Consider the following 21,823-nt stretch of genomic DNA (forward strand, 5'->3'; position numbering starts at 1 on the left):
GCCATGTCAATTAGGGTTTACATGGTGTAACCCTAACTATATATGCATCTTATTCTTGACCAAAATAGGCCACTAGTGTGTGTAAAAGAAGGGCTAGCCGATTTCATGAAGTGTAGATTTCTCTCAAGTTATTCCAAGTGTATTTGGTGTTGTGTGAACCATTTAAGGTGTCACACTTGGGGCACTAGGCACTCAAGTTTCATGAAGACTTTCTACATCAAATAGGTATGTATTCTATCTTCATTGTTTTCTATGCTAGACTAGGATAATACCTTGGATGTTCATATTTGCATGTGAAATAGAGAAAACATAGATCCAAGGTATTTAGGGTTGCATGTACACTTAGGAGTGTTAGAATGCTCAAAATCCAACAGTGGTATCAGAGCCTAGGCTTGTTTTCTTGTTATACTTGCAAAAGGAGCTGAAAATTCGAGTTTTGATGTTGTCTGCCCAGCGGACTCGCCGAGTCCAAGGCAAAATGCATCCAACTCGCCGAGTTGGTTCGTGCACTCGATGAGTTGGACCCCCAGACAGCATAAATTCGACTTTTTTGGCTGGAATTGGACTAGGAACATTACCCTAAGATGTTTTTGGACTTATAAACTTGTTTTTGATGTGGTAATGTTCATGCTAATCCAATTTCAAAGATAATTGTCAATAGATTCATGTTTTGTATTAGTTTAAGGTTTAGACTAATTACATGAAAAAGTTTGATTTGAATTATCTTGTTCTTATTAGTTGCTTAGATTAATAGAAAAGTTGAGTGAAATAGTTGTTTTCAATCCAAATTAATCTAAGAGTTGATTCTAAAATGTGTTTTTGTAACTTGTCCTCAAGTTATATGAAAAGTCACATTTAAGTTTCATAAAACTCATAAAAGTTGGCAAAGGTTACAAAATGAAGAGTCTAGTTCTAATTAAATGGTTTTATGACTCCATAACTTGTCCTCAAGTTATGGAGGACCAAGAGTCTCTTCATTAAATAATAAATAAATAAATGTAACCTTAATTAATTCCATAAGTTATAAAATAAAGAAAAGTTAATTCTTTTATTGGTTTAAAGTCTTCCATAACTTGTCCTCAAGTTATGGAACTTGAAGAGTTTTTGGATTAAAACTACTTTAAACACATAAGTTATGGAATTAATTAGTTTTGAATAGTTTCAAAACTTGCCCTCGAGTTTTGGAATTTGTAAAGTTTTCTCTTATGAATATTTTAATTCCAAGTTAAGCCCTTAGAATTTTAAAGAGTTAAAATTCAACCCTTATACTTTATAATATTATAAGTTAATAATATATATATATATATATATATATATATATATATATATATATATATATAAGAGCAAGTCAGTCTTACCGTTAGTAGGCCTCATTCACGAAGCCGGTCTATAAGGGGGGTATAAGGTTACTGCCTATAAAATGGCAGTTTAATGGGTGTCCACTCTCACCCACCGCTTCCTTGACCAGTGGAGGGTCGTTAGCCGAACGGGTAGGACAAGGACTAGAATTCTCCCTTCATTAAAAGTATTAATGATAAATACTAAGTAACTAAACCTTTTATTAATACCCAATCTTAGTTACTTAGGAAAATGTGAATAAGGTGTTAATCCATGAAATTACACTTTGCACTTTGTTTAAGTCGGTTAGTGGAGCGTGTGTGGTTAACCGGCACACTAACTCGTATTTAACAAGGTAGGCAAAGGGTAACTTAATGTTTATCATAGTATCGATGGAGCATGTGTGGTTAACCGGCACATCGATTGAGGGGTAAACACTTAAGGGTACCAAGTAATTTGCATGGTTACTTCACACCTTGTTTTGTGATCCTCGGCATCATAGTCACAAAACCTGAAGGGCACACTCGAGATTGAAACATGCCATTGAACAGTTCAATAAATCTCAACAAATCTAGGAGTTTCAAATCCAATTGAAAACCTAATAATTATTTCGTTTTTCATGGTGGAAATTGGTGAATCGTCATTCACCTACCTTCAAATATTTTATAGCTTGGATTACGGCATACCTCTTCCAAGTTATAAAAGTATTGTGTTGGGTCCTAGCCTTAATATTTCATATTGGGTGTTATATTAAGGACTTTAAATCAACTATCTTGAATATCTCCCAAAAGATGTCTGGTTTAGACATCTATGATCTTCCCAAATCCCTTGATCAAACAAGCTTTCCTAAATGAAGATGATGTCCCATGGAAATCATACTTCTCTTACCTCCTCCAATTATTCTCCCTAATCCACAAGTTCTTGAAAAGTTTAAGGTCACTCAAGCCCTATTGGCAAGTAAAGGTCTATGTGTGGTCACATCTTGGAGATGATGTCACATATTGACAAGCCGAGAGAGTTTGGTGTCAAAGTCTTGAGAAAGTTGGTGATTCAACTACTTTCTAAGTCACATAGTGAGTTCTTTTGGAACACCTATGAAACAGACTATGACAAGACCATTAATGATCTTATCTATTTGCTAAGATCATCTTCCTAAAACTTTATGGACATTGACAATGGTGACATTGGATATCCAGTAAAGCTCTCTCTTCCCAATGGAAAGGGATCGGCCATAGTCAACTCGGTTGACCAAATGGTAAAGAGAAAAGCTAAGTCTGTGATTGTCCCGTGTACCATTATCAAAGGGTCCATATGTTTATATTGCCAAAGGAAGGGTCATTAGTTGCGAAGCTGCCAGATTTACCTAAGGATGTTAAAGTCAATAAGTTTGACTCTACTTCAGGTAAAGTCCACTATCTAACTCTGCTAAGTTTCTATTATGAGATTCTTGATACATGATGTGACTAGGTCACATGGTGATGTTTTAAGAATCAAAGAAAAGTGAAGAAACTTAAAGAAAGAATATGTTGAATCTGATCGCGTAGATGGATTTCTATCGCGTAGTTTCAAGATCGGATTCTTGAGCTACGTCTTAGGAGTTATGAGATATTGCTTAGGAATAGATAACAAAAAGTTTTCATATGGATTGTAAGGAAAAGTTCTTCCACAAAGTTTTTTAAAATAAAAGGAAAATTTTGATTTTATTTATTTTAAAATATCCTTATAATGGCATCTGTGGGAATTATTTTTTGTTGCTTATAAGATTCCATTAAGAGCAAGAGTGGAAATATGGATTTGATTCTTTCATTTGTGGTAGTGTCTAAATTTACCAAATAAGGAAAGATTCTCATCACCCAAGTTTCAGTTGGATAGAAACTTGGAATCATGCAAGTTGTATAGCATGATGAATGAGAACTTTCAAGCATTGGAAAAATTAAGACTAACTACTTGTTTACATGGATGTGTGAGTCAAGTGAAGGACTAAGGGATCGAGTACACATTCTTGTGCACTGGTCAAGTCCACCACAAAAGATCGATAAGATTATTCGTCATAATTTACTAAAGCTCAGTAAATATGGTTATACTTACAAGCTTAAATGTAATTCTGAGACATTGGAAAAGGTTCCAATGCAAGGCAGAGCGAATAAGAAGAATCAACTTAGGCAAAAGGATAAAAGTTTCTCAAATCTGAAAAGATGGGAGAGTACTTTAGTATCAGTTTTTATGATCATCTTAATGATTTAGAGACCTTATCACAATTCATCCTCTAAGAGCCTTCTTATAGCTAAGAAGAGGAGCTATGAATTGTTGAAGTGGTTAAATCAAGAAGATGATTCATACTTCGTTCCAAAAACAATTCTTAGAGTCATACTCCAAGATTGTAACTTGAGTGACATGTCTTAAAGAAGGTTTAAAACACTTGTCAAATGTAAGAGTAAAAGTTTTCTACTCTTGTACATTTGAAATTGGTAAGTTGTGATGTTTTGGATAAAACAAAGACCAACTAAGGCCAACTGTGTGAAGTGTTTGTCTTGATTAGAATCCGCACTATCTCTTGGATGTTTGATAAGGGAGTCTTATAGGTCAAGAGGACAGTGGGAGTCTTAAAGGTCTTGAAAGTCTCAAGAACTAATCAAGAATAGAACCTGAAGTTCTTCACTAGCACACGACTTGAGGTTTATAACCTATCGTGTTGACATATTCTATGCCCATTCCAGTTAAAGCTGGCTTTGCATATGAGTTCTTAGAGTTCTCAATTGGTTGCATAACAACTTGGAAGCAATGGCAGGCCCTTGAGCTACCAGATGGCAAGAAATTAGATTGATTTCAGTCCATATGAGTTTGGATTTGTCACTATCCTTGTCCTGTGACTATGGTTTTGACAATTCACATGGATAAGAACACATACACCATTAAATCTAAGTGTCATAAGGTTTCTCTCCGATTCATGAAAATGATGGTGAGGAAACACCTTCACTAAGTAGATTTTAGCTAGATAGCAATTTTGATATTTGCATTCTCAAAGTCGTTAGTGGAGCTGTGTGGTTAACTGGAACACTAACATGGAAATGTGAGAAGTGGCAAAGGTCTAAACAATTGAGACTATGTTTATGGCATCCCTTTTCATAGTTCTAAAATTGTTTAGAGACACCTATGAGCTATCTAAAACAGGTGTATGATTTTGATAAAGTTTTATCAAAACAATCTAGTATTAGAAATCTGAACTTTGGTAAGAAAGTCAGCTGATTTCTGAGTACATGTCAAAGCTAGTGGGAGCATAAGTGTTATGCTAATAATCATCATGTTAGTGAGAGCATGATAATTATGATAAAGGTTGCAAGTTAGCAATGTTAATTATAGAAAACAATTGGTTTCAATTGGGAAAAAGAGTTGTTTTGTTATAATTAAGGGAGAGGAAATTATACTTCATCTCAAATCTATAAGCTTAGATCGTGAGGTTTTAATCATTTAGTCAAGGATATATATATATATATATATATATATATATATATATATATATATATATATATGAATTTCATGTTGGAATGACTCAACATAAGGAAATTCTGTATATGGGTCCATTATTTGCGTTCTAAAATTCGATTATGATTACGGCATCCCTTTTTGTAATCTGAATTATGAGAACTTGGCAAATTGAAATGGAAATAGTATAGTAAAAGACTGGTTTAGTCTTTATGTGAGACATCATGAATCGTGTCCCATATGCTTCGGATATAGGATCGATTACATGTGATATATTCATCCTTTCTAAAATATTCCAAATGCCTGGGGCATTAAGAAGGGAAAAGGTATAGAATTTGATATGACTAAAAGGAGTAAACAATTGTCGAGGACAATCTAAGGTTTACCAAAGATTGTTTGCTCAAGGACAGTTGGAAGTATAGTGATAATTCTGGAAGGACCATATTGACATAGTCTGTAAGGAGGCAACTCTTGTTCAGAAGTGATAGTCAAAATGGAATCTGGAAATGTTTCAAAGTTAGAAATTATTCAATCTGTGTAAGATTAGGAAACTTAATGCAAGAAGGATGTTTCCAAGGAGTTGATCTCCTTTGGAATGCTCTGTAATGTTTGTTGTCAAGTCTTTCTGACTTTGTGCATAATCATTATAAGAGGATCAATGCATATAAGTTTAGAATCTAACAAATTTCAGTAAATGGCATGAATTTGGAATTCTTGCATTTGCAGTAAGGATTTGGGACTGTGAAAGAGGATCATTGGAGTTATGTTCAATTGATCTAATTCACAAAGTGAAGATCATAGACAAACATAGTATGCATACTTGGTGTATGACATGACTAGTGTTTAGAAAACATAGTGTACATGCTTGGAGCATGGGACAACTATTGTTTTAAATTCAAGAATAAAGTTGATAGCTGAAACAGTATACAATGAATAATGTGTAATCATATGGTGATAAATAAAAGGTGTTTTATTTATATTCATAAGTTCTGATACCATATTGGATTCGATTATTATTGTGTTTCATTTTGCATGTTTTGACTTCCAGAATAAACTAGGTTATTCTTCCGGAATGACTAAGTTATTCAAACCATCCACAGTCAGTCATATGTTGGAAGTAGATATGAATCAAGACTGTCATGGGTTGGCTTGTAGAGGTCTAAGATGTTGGACAAAGGGCTACAACACTCATGAGTGCTCATAAGTTCTGAGTATTGGATTCAACCCGCGCTCATTGGAATCACTTAATGGATTTTATCACGAGTGATCATGAGATGATAATATCTTATATTCTTCAAACCTAGAGATATGAGTTGTTACTATGAGTTGGTTGTACATTGATTGCACGAAAACGCATTCGGTAACTCGGTGTTATAAAACGTGCCTTTGTGTATGATTCAACAAGTAGTAGAACAACCCATATGAGTCAAATTTTATCCATTCCTTTTACCTTCGGGATAAAAGCGATATCTATGGGCCCCTCGATGATTTGATGATGACAAATGGAAGTGCTCGGCCGGGCCAGGACTGATTTGATTTGTTCAATTAGTCAATCGTCATAAATCGGAAATCGGGAAACAACAAATGGACAGGGAGAATGATTATAATCCATGTCTCAGTCCATATGATATCTAGAATGGAGGAATATATGATCCCTTATCTAATGGACAAGTCATTGACAAAGGTCAAAGTTTATCGACAAGGTTAGAGTTCGACAGAAGCTTTTGAGAGCTACGATTGCCAATCGGTTCCTGAAGTCATACGCAATAATAGTTTTAGACTTATCCAAGTGGGATACTGTTGGATTAATGTCTAAGTCCATAACTATAATTGGTAAGAATTTACCCGAACCGGCATGGTCCATTTGGGTTGCATGGCATCATGCACTTGGATAGGCTATAATGAGAGAAATAAGACACTTATGGTTATTAATATATTATAAGTTCTAGTATATTAATAATAAGAATAATAAGATTATTTAATTAGCATTGATCAAGAATTAATATAGGATTAATTAAGTGATCAAAAGAAGACTAATTAAATATATGGGCTGATTGAGCAAATCATCCATACTTATATATAATGGGCTAATGCTCCATGGATTATCTAGTTGGGCTAAAACCCATATGATGCTCCATGGATGCTCTATGGTGTTTTTGTACCCATGGATCATGGAAATGAAAGGCCATGTCAATTAGGGTTTACATGGTGTAACCCTAACTATATATGCATCTTATTCTTGACCAAAATCGGCCACTAGTGTGTGTAAAAGAAGGGCTAGCCAATTTCATGAAGTGTAGATTTCTCTCAAGTTATTCCAAGTGTATTTGGTGTTGTGTGAACCATTTGAGGTGTCACACTTAGGGCACTAGGCACTCAAGCTTCATGAAGACTTTCTACATCAAATAGGTATGTATTCTATCTTCATTGTTTTGTATGCTAGATTAGGATAATACCTTGGATGTTCATATTTGCATGTATAATAGAGAAAACATAGATCCAAGGTATTTAGGGTTGCATGTACACTTAGGAGTGTTAGAATGCTCAAAACCCAACACTTATTTCTAATAGGACTTGGAATCTTGTTCCGAGACCCCTAAGGGCCAATGTGGTTAGGTCTATGTGGTTATTCAAGAAGAAATATAAGGCCGATGGCACTCTTGACAGATACAAAGCTCTCCTTGTAGCAAATGGGAAAAGCCAACATCCCGGAATTGATTGTGATGAAACCTTTAGCCTGGTGGTTAAACCAGCCACGATAGGTACTGTTCTCAGCATTGCAGTATCCAAACATTGGCCCATACATCAGCTAGACGTCAAAAATGCATTCCTTCACGGTCAACTACAGGAAACGGTCTACATGCACCAACCCCCTGGTTTTCGTGACAGCACCCATCCAGATTATGTTTGCAACTTACAGAAGTCTCTTTATGGCCTCAAGCAAGATCCAAGGGCGTGGTTTCAACGATTCATAGAGTATATTACCCACATCGGTTTTGTTCATAGCAAAACCGACTCCTCACTTTTTATTTTTCGGCGGAAAGACGAGGTTTCTTATTTACTTTTATATGTTGACGACATCATTCTCACAGCATTTTCCTCAGCGCTACTTAAACATATCATCACCATGATTTCCCCTGAATTTTCCAATACTGATCTGGGACACCTTTCATACTTCCTTGGCATCTCCGCCTCTCGTCAGCAGTCTGGCTTATTCCTCTCTCAACACAAATATGCGCTGGAACTTCTTGAGCGTGCTCACATGTCTACATGTAATCCATGTCGCATTCCTGACGAGCCTCAGTCAAAGTTATCACATGATGGTCCTCCTGTTTCCGACCCCACTCTATATCGTAGTCTTGCAGGTGGTCTCCAGTATCTTACCCTCACTCGCCCAAACATCTCATATGCAGTGCATCAAATTTGTTTATACATGCATGGCCCTCGCGAGCTTCATCTTCACGCCCTCAAGTGCATCCTTCGCTACATTCGAGGCACGATTGATTGCGGTATTCATATCTAGCCTTCCACAACATCCAGTCTTATTGCGTACTCTGATGCTGACTGGGGAGGGTGCCCTGACTCCAGACGTTCCACCAGTGGTTATTGTGTTTATTTGGGTGACAACATCATTTATTGGTCTTCTAAACGCCAGGCTAACGTGTCTAGATCTAGTGTAGAGGCTGAATACCAGGGGGTGGCGAATGCTGTTGCAGAAACCTGTTGGCTTCGAAATCTACTTCGTGAACTTCATTGCCCTTTGACAAAAGCCACAACTGTATACTGCGACAATGTCAGTGTCGTGTATCTTTCTTCCAATTATGTTCAACACCAGAGGACAAAACACATAGAGATTGACATTCACTTTGTACGGGATCGAGTTGTTACCGGTCAGGGCTGAGTTCTACATGTTCCATCCTCTCTTCATTATGTAGATATCTTCACGAAAGGGCTTCCACACTCTTTGTTTTCTGATTTTCAATCCAGTTTGAGTGCTTGACCTTCATCTACCCCTCGAACTGTGGGGGCGTATTAGTGTATATTACTCTTAGTCCATGTATTGATTAGCCCATTGTTCTGTATATGCCCAATTCTATATTTGTACAGTGTATATATTCTTGATTGATAATGGAGAAAGGCAAAAACTGATTATTTCCATTCAATTAGGTTGTTGCTTTATTTATTGATGATCAGGTTGAAGACAAATAACGAAAATAAGGGTGGGTTAAACCCTAAAAACCTTTTGCTTTGAAATGGTGATTGAGGATGATGATGGTAATGACGGTGGCGGTTGAGTGCGACCGAAGAAGGGAGATGAATGGAATGGAGGTAGGTATGCTGACATAAGGTAGGTTGGGGGTAGGTTTTATTTGTTGTCTTTCATAACTATAAAAAGTAAAACAAAAAGACAAAAAAACATATTTAAAAACATACAAAAGTCAGTTTACATAGTTATCTATCAGTCACGCAAGTAACTGAAACCATAACGACCATACTCGTCAAGATAAAAATAATAAGCACTGAAATTCTCACTTTTTTAAAAGCACATGGGTTGATTTAATCTAATACAAATAGGCACATAAAACAAGTAAATGAAGACATGGTTTTTGAAAAAATCGAGTTCTCTTTTGCAAAATTTGGGTTTAATGAAGGGAAAGGTCATATGACCTTTACTGTCCCGCTGCCTTCCACTTGATTACCCTCTTCCTTATGTTTCTCTACTTTCTCAGTACACTCTTATCTACAAACATAACAAACGGATTTGGGGGTCATTTAGGTTACGATATGGTATGATAAGGATTTAAAAGGTCGAGTTTTACATGGGATGAAAGCGAGATAAGTGTTACCATCGACCTCGATGAAGGATCTCCTCCTCCATGTGAGTTTGTGCAAGTAAGAAGAATTTGTCAACTTTGGTACCTCCTTTCAAGATGTTACCATTTTAAGTTTTAAAATTATAGTTTTTACTTATTTGCCAAAAATACATATCATTTTATGTTACATAATTAATAATAATTATCTTTTAATGTTATTTATATATTTATTGTAACTCTTAAGGGAAATTCAATAAAATTAAATAATGACACGAGTGTTATAATATATTGCATTTATTTATAACCATGGTTGTCTTCCTAAGGTTACTCAAGAACTCATAAATGAGACAATCAGTAGGAATAAATGTAAGTGGAGACTACAATCGTGCATGTTGTCTTGTTTGATTTCTCCATATTCGCTTTGAAATGTGGAAGTTGTTTCTCCTTTGGAAACCGTGGATGAGAGATGTACACTAGATGATAAGTTGTTTTCACTATGAGGAAGATGACGCACGGTATTTGAAAGATAAATCAATGATTTAATTTTATTAAGATTATTTTATTTTATAGTTTTTTCGTATAAGATATATCTTTGTTAGGAATTTTTATGCCCTATATAAATAAAATATTTAGATTTATATAATCTCCTACTTTAGATGATTTCAATCATAATTATGAGTCATTAGGTTTTTAGTTTAATTATAAATAGGTTAGCTGCTTTTCAGTTTTAGGAGTTGATTTTGATTAATTAAGAATGGTATTTAAAACTCTATTTTCTTTCATTTGTGTTCATGTGGTTGTAATCAGATATTCAAACTGATTGTCTTATGTCATGAGTAACATATTGTTTTGTTCTTTAATCCATGAAACTTAGATTTTTCATTTTGTATGTTATTGGGTATTGATATGGATGTAACTACATGTGTTTAACTTGTTTGAAGTAGCAAACAACATGCATACGTTTTCTTTTTCCGTTCATGACCTTGTATTTTTGACATATTTGTTTGTATGTTTGATGCTCTCACTTTCTAGTTACCAATGAATGTCAATAGAAGCTCTTCTGTGGCTTTTTCAAACATAGATTTGTGTGTTTTACTATGTATACTTAATTTTCTTTTAGTTAACGAAATCTTGAAAGGCTGGTCGGAGACCAAACCAATTCGTGATTTCTATTTTTAGGCTTGGATCTTGGGAGGTTTTTTCTTTGATTATAGATGGATATGTTGAAGATAGATGATGCAAATAGGTTTGGGTAAAACCCAATCCACCTTCTGGATGACAACGGTGGTGGAGGCGGTGGAATGCGACAGAAGAAGGGAATGGAATGGGAGTTAGGTAGCTTGAAGTGAGGTGGATGGGGTTGGGGATTATTTAGTTTCGTTGTTAATTATGACAACTAAAATAATAGAGTTAAAAGGATAAAAAAATTAAATTTGTATAGGTCGTTGACCGAACTAGTAACTAATCAAAATACCAAGGACCATATTAACCTTTTTGAAAAATTTGATGGTTGAACTTCTAGTCTTTCTAAAGCAAGTGGGTTATTTACGTAAATTTGTCTTTGTGATTTCTAAGTCTATTTTTGCACACGCTTAGGTTGGTGTTTGTGATTTATAAGTCTATTTTTTGCACACCCTTGGGTTTTTAGTTTATATCTTAATTAGTTTTGAAGTAGTTAATTCCACATAAGTAAATCAAAATCATTATGACAGGAGTATATATATATATATATATATATATATATATATATATATATATATATATATATATATATATATAGAGAGAGAGAGAGAGAGAGAGAGGAGGAGGGTTCAATTGAGAAAAAAAAGGTTGAGAATGGGGGAATCATTCTCAGCCACTCATTTATTTTTGCCGCAAAAGCCTCCGTCGTACCAGCAGAAATGGGAAAGGAATAGACATGTGTTTTGGAACAAAACATGTTTTCTTAAACTATGTTAATCATTACCTTAATCTATACAAAAACATAGTTTTTTCGATTTTTTTAATTTTTAAGAAGCTATTTTTATCGAAAAATGATTTTAAATCTACCAAAATTCATGATTTTTTATTCTCTACAAATAGACATCCATATTGATATAGTTTTAAGATAAAATAATAAAAAAAAATTTATATTTTCAGCTATCGTTATTCATAAGTGAATAAAAATGAATCAGATTTTTGCTACAGTATATTCGTTATTCAGTTATGAATAAAAACTATGATTAATTTTTTTTTTTTTTACAGTTTAACTATCATTCATATATGAATATAGCATATAATAAACATAGTATATTCATATTTAAATATTAGACGATGCATTCACTTATGAATATTACATAGTATATTCACTTGTGAATATTAGATGGTATATTCACTTATAAATATTAAATAATATTTTCATATCTGAATATTACATAATATTACATGGTATATCACATGTAAATGTTACATAATATATTCATTTGTGAATATTAGATGATATATTCACTTATGAATATTACACAGTATATTCACATATGAATATTACACAGTATATTCACATATGAATATTACAAGGTATTTTCACAAATATATATAATTTTTATATGTTATTCACATATGAATAACATACAGACTTGCATATTTTGTTTTTTGTTTTAATAATCATATACCGAGAAAACATATTCATATATGAATATAACGTGCTAATTTAGTTCATGCATTTAATCAAACAGTTGGAGTGCATACAATTTAACTTTTTTTAAAAATGTTAGAAACATGATATTTTGACTATTTAAATCTACAAAAGAGTAGATTGATAGAGAACTATATGAAATTTTTCAGAAAAAAAAAACGATTTCATATTTTTCTAACCTCAATTTTCAAGTTTTATTTGATAATCGATGTTGAATGAATGATATGAAGTGGATTTTTGTTGATTATCGATGATGTTGATCTAATAACGCTGAGAGTATAATTAATCATAGATGTTGAAGATCTGATCGTATTCAAGCACAATTGAAGGTTGAATTAAAAGAACCAAAAACGAATTTTTGTTGTTAACTGTTAAATCATGTTGATTATTGACGAAAATCGATGATTGATTAGCACTGGATGATGTTGATGATGGTTTAATTGAAGAAATCTGGATGATTGTTGAAAGTTGGAGAAGAAATTTGGATGATGAACGATGAATGTGTTTGAACTACAGATACGTATTTGAGATTGAAGGTTGTTCTCATCTTTACAAGTTTGTCACCGTGTCTTTTTATGCTTGAATAAAATGAATGGCTGAGAATAATTCCCCCATTCTCAACCTTTTTTATTTTCTCAATTGAACCTCTCTCTCTCTCTCTCTCTCTCTCTCTCTCTCTCTCTCTCTCTCTCTCTCTCTCTCTCTCTCTCTCTCTATATATATATATATATATATATATATATATATATATATATATATATATATATATATATATATATATATATATATATATATATATATATATATATATATAATTCCATTTTAAATATAATAACATAAACATAACAAATACCACATCTTTGATAAGAAAATCAACATTTTAAAAGCATGTAAAAGCTAGAATTTGGATTGAATTTGATAGATGACGTTGATGTCAACTTGAAAGGCCTTCGCAAGAATATCTCCAGCGATATCGGGATTTGACCCAAAAACAGCGTTTGCAATGGTAATAACACCTGGATTTTGACTACTCAAAGCTGCGATAGCAACAGCATAGCCACTTCCGACGTTTTTCTGGAAGTGAATCAGGCCTTCTGGGAAAACGAAAACATCGCCTTTCTGAAGTTCTTTGGTGATGAGTCGGATTTGAGGGTTGGACGTGACAAATCCGACTAGAATACGGCCTTCCATAACAGTCAAAATTTCAGTGGCCCGAGGGTGTGTATGTGGGGGGTTAATACCCTGTGGTGCAAAGTCAATACGTGCCATTGAGATACCAAGAGTGTTAAGTCCTGGCAACTCTTCTACGGTCACTGGAGTCACAGCAGACCCAACCGCATTCGAGGTATTTCCCATTAGTTGCAGTCCTCTATAAAAGAAATCATCAGCTTGTACAAGCCTCGCCTCTTTACAAACCAAGCCATTCACGAATACTACCAAGAAAAATAAATAAACTATTAATCACAATTAAATATGATATGTTTTCAAATCATGCATGAAAATGCTGGAGAGTTTCTCGACTTTCACAAATAGATTCTTACTGTGCTATTTTGGTCTGCCACACAGAAGTCCTGAAGAGGACGAGGGTCCGAAGCAAAAGCAAGGGAGCAGCCCGCCACCAAGAGACCAAATAAAAGCCAATGAGATGTCATTGTTGAGAAGGGGAAACTTATGCTTTGATGTCTTTGTTAATTAGCTTGAGAAGTTAATTTGTGAATAACATGCAACGTGGTGATGCTTTTATAGTAAAAAACATTGGAACATATCAAGGTAGCCTATGTGTGGATAGAGTAAAAAAATAAACAATGACTTAATCAAACTTGTCATCTTAAGACACATTCAACTTTTTACATTGTCCAATTCTTAACTAGATAAAAAAATCGCATAAAGTATCTTTGATCGGTGGATTTTATTTGTCTAACTTTTTTCATATTTTAGATTTATTTGACTGGAACCTTGAATGTTTATTAGGTCTTGATATGGTCCAAAAAAATTACTTTAGAAAACTAGTATTTGTGTTTACACCACGGATAGTATTTGTGTTTCTCACCACCGAACCAATAGTTGGGAACTAAAGGTAAAACAACGATACAGTCATAAAAAATGTCTTCTTGATCATACATTGAAATTATTTTGTCCAGTTAAAAAAACAAAGTAAAACATTTTGTTTAACTTTTAAGAGGAAGATTCATTCAATTTTGGTTATTTAGTATATTTTCAATCTATAATGAAGGATTGAGTCATCACTCTCATGCGGGTTAGATTAATCTTTGTGGAACGTTGTGTATGTTTATTAGGCATTGATATTCTGAAATGTTTCATTTTAAGTTTACTCACAAATCTAAAGAAACGAATAGTAAATTTTGTTTTTTTACTTTTACCCTCAAAGCTCATTGTTGACACAATGGTCAGTGTTGACATAGTGGTCTGGTCTACGAATAAAAATGATGATTATGACAATGAGCAAGGGTGGATAGCGATCAAAGGGAGGAAAGCAAACAAAAGTCGATCATAAAGGTCAGTATCTTGTGTATCAGAAGTTGGTAAATCACTTGTAGGGGTATCATTGGTACTAAGGACCATAGAAAAAGATGGTATCTAGTGGGGATCTAATGTAGGTCGTTGTTGTCTGGTATGTATATGACTAATTGGCAAGTTAATAGGTTCTTCAGAATATGTGGAGTCACATGCGCTACAATACTCAAGAAACAAGTAGGGTATATACTAAAAAATCATCACTCACTGTAGCGACTTTATAATCAACAATCAAAGCAACGAAAGTGGAATATAAGTAAAACAATTCAGATTGAACATTACAAGAGAGGATTCATGGATAGCTTAATGATTAACAGTAGTAGCACAAATTCTAATGAAGTCTACTAAGCTTTATGCTAGAAAGATGACAACGATTATGTCTAGCTTGTTATATGATTGACTTATCCAACCACATATTTATAGTGGACATGAGATATTCAAATAAGGGACTCACCAATCAAACAATGACACCTAGAATATTACACATGAATACAAATAACCAACTGTGTATGCTAAGATGTACTTGGGTATGTGTAGGGTAAGAAAGGAGTCTTAGGTGGAATCTAGATACAACAAGTCTCCTGATACAAAAGGAAAAACCTATGTATTGATAATATACAGACAAGAAGCTTAACACAGCAAAAATAAGCCCAACAACCATCCCTTTTATGATTCGGTCTTATCGTAGGCTTGTAAGGTAAAATCCAAACTGCCAACCACCAAGAGAGAGCCATTGTACGAACTGCCAACCACCAAGAGAGAACTTTTGCTACGTCATTATTTTTCTCCACATAAATAATTATAAGAACGTGCATTCTCCATAGTATACTCTTAATTGTTCGAGTAGGAAAATGTTCCATGTGAATTAGTCTAGAAAGTTGATTAAAAATTGGATTATGAGAATTTCGCATGCCGTAAACAACTCCTCGGTCAAGTGTTTAAATAATTTTCCGTCAACATACCTTTGTTGATTATCAAGACTACCTTTGGGATGTAACTCATCGAGTTTCAAAAACATTCGCACATCACAGTTAGTCTTGTCAATTTCATTGAAATATTCTACCATATATCGCTTGATATAAGTGGTTGGCAAAGTCTAATCAACGATTTTTTTCTATCAACAAAGTTTTGTACAAGACTATCAAATCTAGAAAATCGATAAGAGAAAAGTACACAACACTAAAATTATAACTTTGAACATCCATTCACAACAAATCAAATGAATAGTCTTAAATTATGTTCTTAGACTTTACCATTGGATTGATGGAAACCAATTATCTATTGTCTTCAAGCGTCTGAACATCCTCTTGTGGTTTTCCATTCATGGCAAAAAAATCTTATCAAAAGATTGCTATTGAGCATTCGATCCTAGTAATATCCTTCGTCTAAAATAACTTAAAAGTGAAAGCCCTTTGTGTGATAGGCCTGTCCAATTGCGCACCCGAAAGATTTATTGTAGAATAACTCCATGAAGGAAGATGATTAAAGAAATATTCGTCTCCAAGTGCCAAATTATGGATGGAGGCTTATTTAATTCCAGGCGTTTTTTGCAAACCTTAATATTGATACGCTTGTTTTCATTTTGGATTTCTAGTTAATCAATTTGCCATCAATAAATTGCTATACGCCCGAAGTTCTTTTCCATTTAATATGACATCCACCCATATCTATATCTAAATATGCTTGAATACAAAATCTTGTTTTGGCTGGATACCATAGACCATGATTTTGAATCTTGTGTTGTTATCAGAAAATGTTCTATATTGCTTGCAAATGAAGTTCTCTCGGATTAGCTTGAAACCTACCTCGGGTTTACTCGCGGTGTGATAATTGCGCATTTCCACAAACAGTTTACCCTTAGGCAGACATAAGTTTGTTTGAAATTCCATTGGGAATATTCCATCCGAATAATTTTTCATACCAAGTATTATCAAGAGACTTTTGGTATAAGATTCTTCATTTATAAAAATTTTGTCACAAAAAATTGCTTTATTCACAACCTAAAATGAAATTTATTTTACCCATCATAATCATTTCAAACTTGATTTGCAATGATTGTTCAAATTCTTTGTAAGAGAAGATCCATAGAACCAAAAAAAATTATGTCATACGTGTAGATTTTCACCAACATGAGCTGATTGCCATCCTTTTTTGAAAAAAAAAATTGGATCTACCAAACCTTCTTTGAACTATGAGATGTTCATAAAAAAAACAACCAATTGTTTCACACCAAGCACATGGAGTATGTTTAAACCATAAATACATTTATAAAAAATATAACTACAATACAGATACTTTTTATTCATAAACCTTAGAGGTTTCTCCATGTACACACTTTCTTCATGTTCATTGTTGAGAAAGGTGCACTTACATCCATTTTATAAATATCGAAGTTTTGCTGAGCATCATACATAAGAAATATTCGGACAACTCCTAATTATGAAACTAGTGAAAAAGTTTCATCATAATCAATGCCTTCTTGTTGACCATACCCTTTGACAACCAATCTTTCTTTATTTTGGATAATATTCCTTTCTTTCACAACCTTATTTCGCAAAACCTACTTTAAACCAACAATAAATGCATCAGAAGGTTTATGAATTAATCTCCAAACATAACTTCTTTCAAACTCCGATATTATAATCGGATAGCTTCGACCCATTCAGAATATTCTAAAGCAACTTTGACATTCTTGGTTCAACTTTGGACAAGAACACATGAAACGTGCAATATTTTCGATGAACATTCATTAAAACTTGATATTCATTTTGTTGAGCACGACTCATCACCCTTTGGGATGGATTACCAATAACTTGAGAAATCAGATTATCCTTTGTCCACTTAGTCAGAGGAGGAAACCTATGATCGTAATCTAAGAGAGCATCTTCCACATGCTCTATAGTATATCCTTACGTAGGAGCATCCTTATCCCCTAAAATTGATCACAACTTTCTTCATTTGCTCCCGTAGAATGTGAGCATCGGATAGTGTAGAATGTTCCCCTTCAACCATATCATCGGGTGATTTGTATTCTCCATGGATAGGTGTAGATTCTGGATTAATTAAATAAGGAGAGTCCATGTCATGAATTTAAGCACTGGGAGTGGTTTGAATTTCAGATAGTTTAGTTTTAAAAAATTGTAGATTTCTCGACATGATTGTCCAAAGAATTAACTTTTTAGGTTTTTCCTATCTCTAGAGATCCGCAGAATAAATCAATATGTACATCAAAGTCTATTAAGGTTAAGGTTTAAATGGGTGGGGAAGAAAATTTTTTGGATGGAAGAATGTACACTTCAATTTTCTTGACATAGTGATCATCAAACATGAGATTGAATGGTTCTTTACTTTTCCTTGTTTTTTTTTTCATTACCTTATAACCCTTTTTTCATTTTGTGAATAACCAAGATATATGTCTTCATTGAATATAGATTGGAATTATGAACGAGTATTTTTCAAATTCATTATGAATCACCTACAACCAAACACACGAAAAAATTTGACATTAGGTTTATGACTGTTAAGTACTTCATAAGGAGTGATGGTGATGAACTAAAGAACGGTTAGATATGAAGCCCGCATTTGAGATTTCTTCTACCCAGCAGTAGAATTGTATTTTTTTTCAAAATTTAACAGTGATGGGTTAGCTTCACAAAGAGATCGATTTCTTCTTTCAAAAACTTTATTCTGTTTTAGAGTGTACGGAGCGGAAAATTTGTAACCGATTACTTTCTCCATAAGATATATATGATATTTTTTATTTTTAGATTTTGAACCATTATCATTGAGTATACTTCTGGTTTAGAAAGATGCAATTTTTTGATAGAGTTGATGAGATCTTGTGAAGTTTCGAGTTTTTTTACAGAGAAAGTAGACCCATGTGAAGCTTGAAAAAATTATCAACAATAACGATGATATACATCTTTACTCTATAATTTTCTTTTGCTGAAGGTCCGTAATGATCAACATGTAGCAGCTAAAGTGGTTTCATGATGTTAGTGTCAATTGTAATTAAAGGACTTTGAGGATGTTCCTTTCCGTGTTCATATACAGCACACAAGTGATCATTATTAAGTTTTAAAATTGGTAATCCTCTCACCAAATCTTGTGTAACTAACTTATTAATGTTCTTGAAATTTAAGTGAATGATTCACTAATGCTACCAACAACATATGTCATTTACCACTGATGCAGCGGAAACCTAAGATTAGATAAAACAATCACAGGTGTTGATTTGTACACACAAATACCAACTGTAACTCTTCCAAACCCGTTGATTCACAGTTACGTGAATACTGGATCAAGGCATCAATACACAATCTTACAAAGAATTAAGTATTGGAACAGATGGAAACAAAATATTCTTTCATTCTAGAAAACTGAAGACTTACTGTCGAAGCAACGAGGTTTTAAACAGGAAGTAAAGCCTAAAAATGAAACACAAAGCAAAACCAAAACTAGGAAAAAAATAGATAATAAGCCCAATGATTTAGACACGCAACTCATCAAAACGATCCAAGAAGGTTAGGGCTCGTTCCTCCACGTCGAGGCCCACATCATTCCCTCCGGGGTGCAAAGAATTCACCCTCGAAGTCTGGTCCTAGTCGTCATCGGAGGAGTCAGCAAGGAAAGGAATAAGGTGTTTGACATTAAACACATCTGTTGTACGAATATGGCTTGGAAGTTGGAGGCGGTAAGCGTTCGGATTAATCTTTTCAATGGTTTCAACAGGCCCTATTTTTTGGACTTAAGTTTACTATAATCTCCAGTAGAGAAGCGTTCCTTAGTAAGAATGGCCCACACAAAATCCCTGACTTCAAACTCGACATGACGTCATTTTTTGTCGGCAACAAGCTTATATTTGTTATTGGCAGTTGTTAGGTTGTTATAGACAGCTTTGTGAGTGTCAATCAGTCCTTCAACAAAAGTAACAGCTCTTCCTTCATCTTGTGTAGTGCTCGGAAATGGAATGAGATCTAATGGTCCCCGTGGTTGAACGGAGTACACGACCTGGAAGGGACTGAACCCAGTGCTACGGTTGGTAGCGTGGTTGTGGGCGAACTCTGCTTGGCTCAATTTATGATCACAACCTTTTGAATGATCACCAACCAGACAACGAAGAAGGTTTCCAAGTGAGCGATTAACAACTTCGGTCTGGCCATCTGTTTGCGGGTGGTAAGCACTACTAAAATTGAGTTTGGTATTCACCATTTTCCATAAAGTACGCCAAAAGTGACTAAGGAATCGCGTGTCACGATCAGAGACAATGGAAGCAGGAAGACCGTGGAGACGATAGATATCTCGAAAGAAAAGTTGGGCAACATTAACAACATCCATGGTTTTTTTACATGGTATAAAATGCACCATCTTGGAGAAGCGGTCAACCACAACGAAAATTGAATCATTACCTCGCTGCGTACAGGGCAAACCCACTACAAAGTCCATACTGATGTCAACCCATGGCTTGGTTGGTACGGGTAACAGTGTGTACAACCCAACATTCGTGGTTGTACCCTTCGACACTTGACAAACGCGACATCGCTGCACAAACTTCTCGATCTCCGTGCACATTCCCAGCCAAAAATATGACTGTTGAACTAGCTGTACAGTTCTATCCCGTCCCACATGCCCCTCTCCATGCAATTCTTGAATTATTTGTAGTCATAGGCTGCAAACAGGTACACATAATTGATTTCCTCGGAACAGAAAACCATTATAGAGGAGCAAATTTGTCCGCTTTCCGGATTGAACATATGTAAGGATGATAGAAAAATAGGGATCTGTAATAAATAATTCGCGGAAAGAATCAAACCCGGGTACTTCGACCCGCAGAGTAGCGAGCATATGGTTTCGGCGACTGAGAGCATCGGCAACTCGATTAGTGATCCCAGCCATATGTTTCACCACGAAGGTAAATCTTTGGAGGAAAAAGCTCCAATGAGCATCTCGAGTAGAGACTTTGTCTTGGCGGTGGAGGTGTCGGAGAGAATCATGGTTGGTGTACAAGACGAACTCGCAATGAAATAGGTAGTGTCGCCAATATTTTATTGCCTGAACTACTACATAAAATTCAACATCGTATGTGCTATAGTTGAGACGAGGACCAGATACCTTCTCACTGTAAAATGCCACGGGCTTCCCATTTTGACTAAGAACGGCTCCAGCCCCTGTTTTTGACGCGTCAGTATGTAGTTCGAAAGGTTAAGAGAAGTCTGGTAGTACTAATATTGGTGCAGTGGTGAGTTTTTCTTTGATTGTTGTGAACGCCTTCTCTGCTTCGTTGGACCAAATAAATGTAGTATGTTTCATGGAATCGGTAATGGGGAACATGATCCCGCTGAAGTGCGGTATGAACCTCCTATAGAAGGATGCGAGACCATGGAAACTTTGTACTTTAGTTATCGATTTCGGACATGGCCATAGTCGGATTGCCTCAACCTTGGTGTCGTCTACCTGTAATCCATCACCTGTGATAACATACCCCAAAAATAGTACCTTAGTTGTCATGAACACGCATTTCTTTATCTCCGCATAGAATCGCTCGCGTCTTAATATGCTCAATACCTCCCTTACGTGTTGGAGGTGTGTTTCTGGATCACCACTATAAATCAGGATGTCGTCAAAGTAAACAACAACAAACCTCCCAATAAATGGTCGCAAAAGTTGGTTCATGACACGCATAAAAGTGCTTGGCGCGTTTGATAAATCAAATGGCATTACTAGTCATTCATACAACCCCTTGCGTGTTTTGAATGCTGATTTCCACTCGTCCCCTGGCCGCATACGGATTTGATAATACCCGCTTTTCAAGTCCAATCGTGAAAATATTTTAGCACCACTAATCTGGTCCAGCAAGTCATCGAGGCGAGGAATGGGGAAGCGATATCGTACGGTGATTTTATTGATTGCACGGCTATCTACAAACATGCGCCACGAACCATATTTTTTTGGAGTTAACAATGCCGGTACCGCAACAGGA

General features: G+C 34.9%; 1 protein-coding gene across 1 annotated transcript; it reads right to left on the reverse strand.

Moving 5' to 3' along the window:
- Positions 1-13,206: 13,206 nt before the first annotated feature.
- LOC145073932 (putative germin-like protein 2-1) lies at positions 13,207-13,961 on the reverse strand. The gene is made up of 2 exons (XM_079020401.1): positions 13,847-13,961; positions 13,207-13,739 (listed from the first exon to the last, which is right to left on the reverse strand). Exons 1-2 carry the CDS (start codon positions 13,959-13,961, stop codon positions 13,207-13,209), a joined length of 648 nt encoding a protein of 215 aa, XP_078876527.1.
- Between the last annotated feature and the right edge of the window lie 7,862 nt (positions 13,962-21,823).

Source organism: Lactuca serriola, chromosome 9 (assembly GCF_051521515.1).
Source record: "Lactuca serriola cultivar US96UC23 chromosome 9, Lser_US96UC23_V15, whole genome shotgun sequence".
NCBI classification, from domain to species: Eukaryota; Viridiplantae; Streptophyta; class Magnoliopsida; order Asterales; family Asteraceae; genus Lactuca; species Lactuca serriola.

Coding starts and splice junctions, on each gene's coding strand:
- LOC145073932 (XM_079020401.1), bottom strand. CDS start 13,961: ATGACATCTCATTGGCTTTTATTTGGTCTCTTGGTGGCGGGCTGCTCC. Junction 13,740..13,846: donor AGACCAAAATAGCACAGTAA/GAATCTATTTGT, acceptor TCTTGGTAGTAT/TCGTGAATGGCTTGGTTTGT.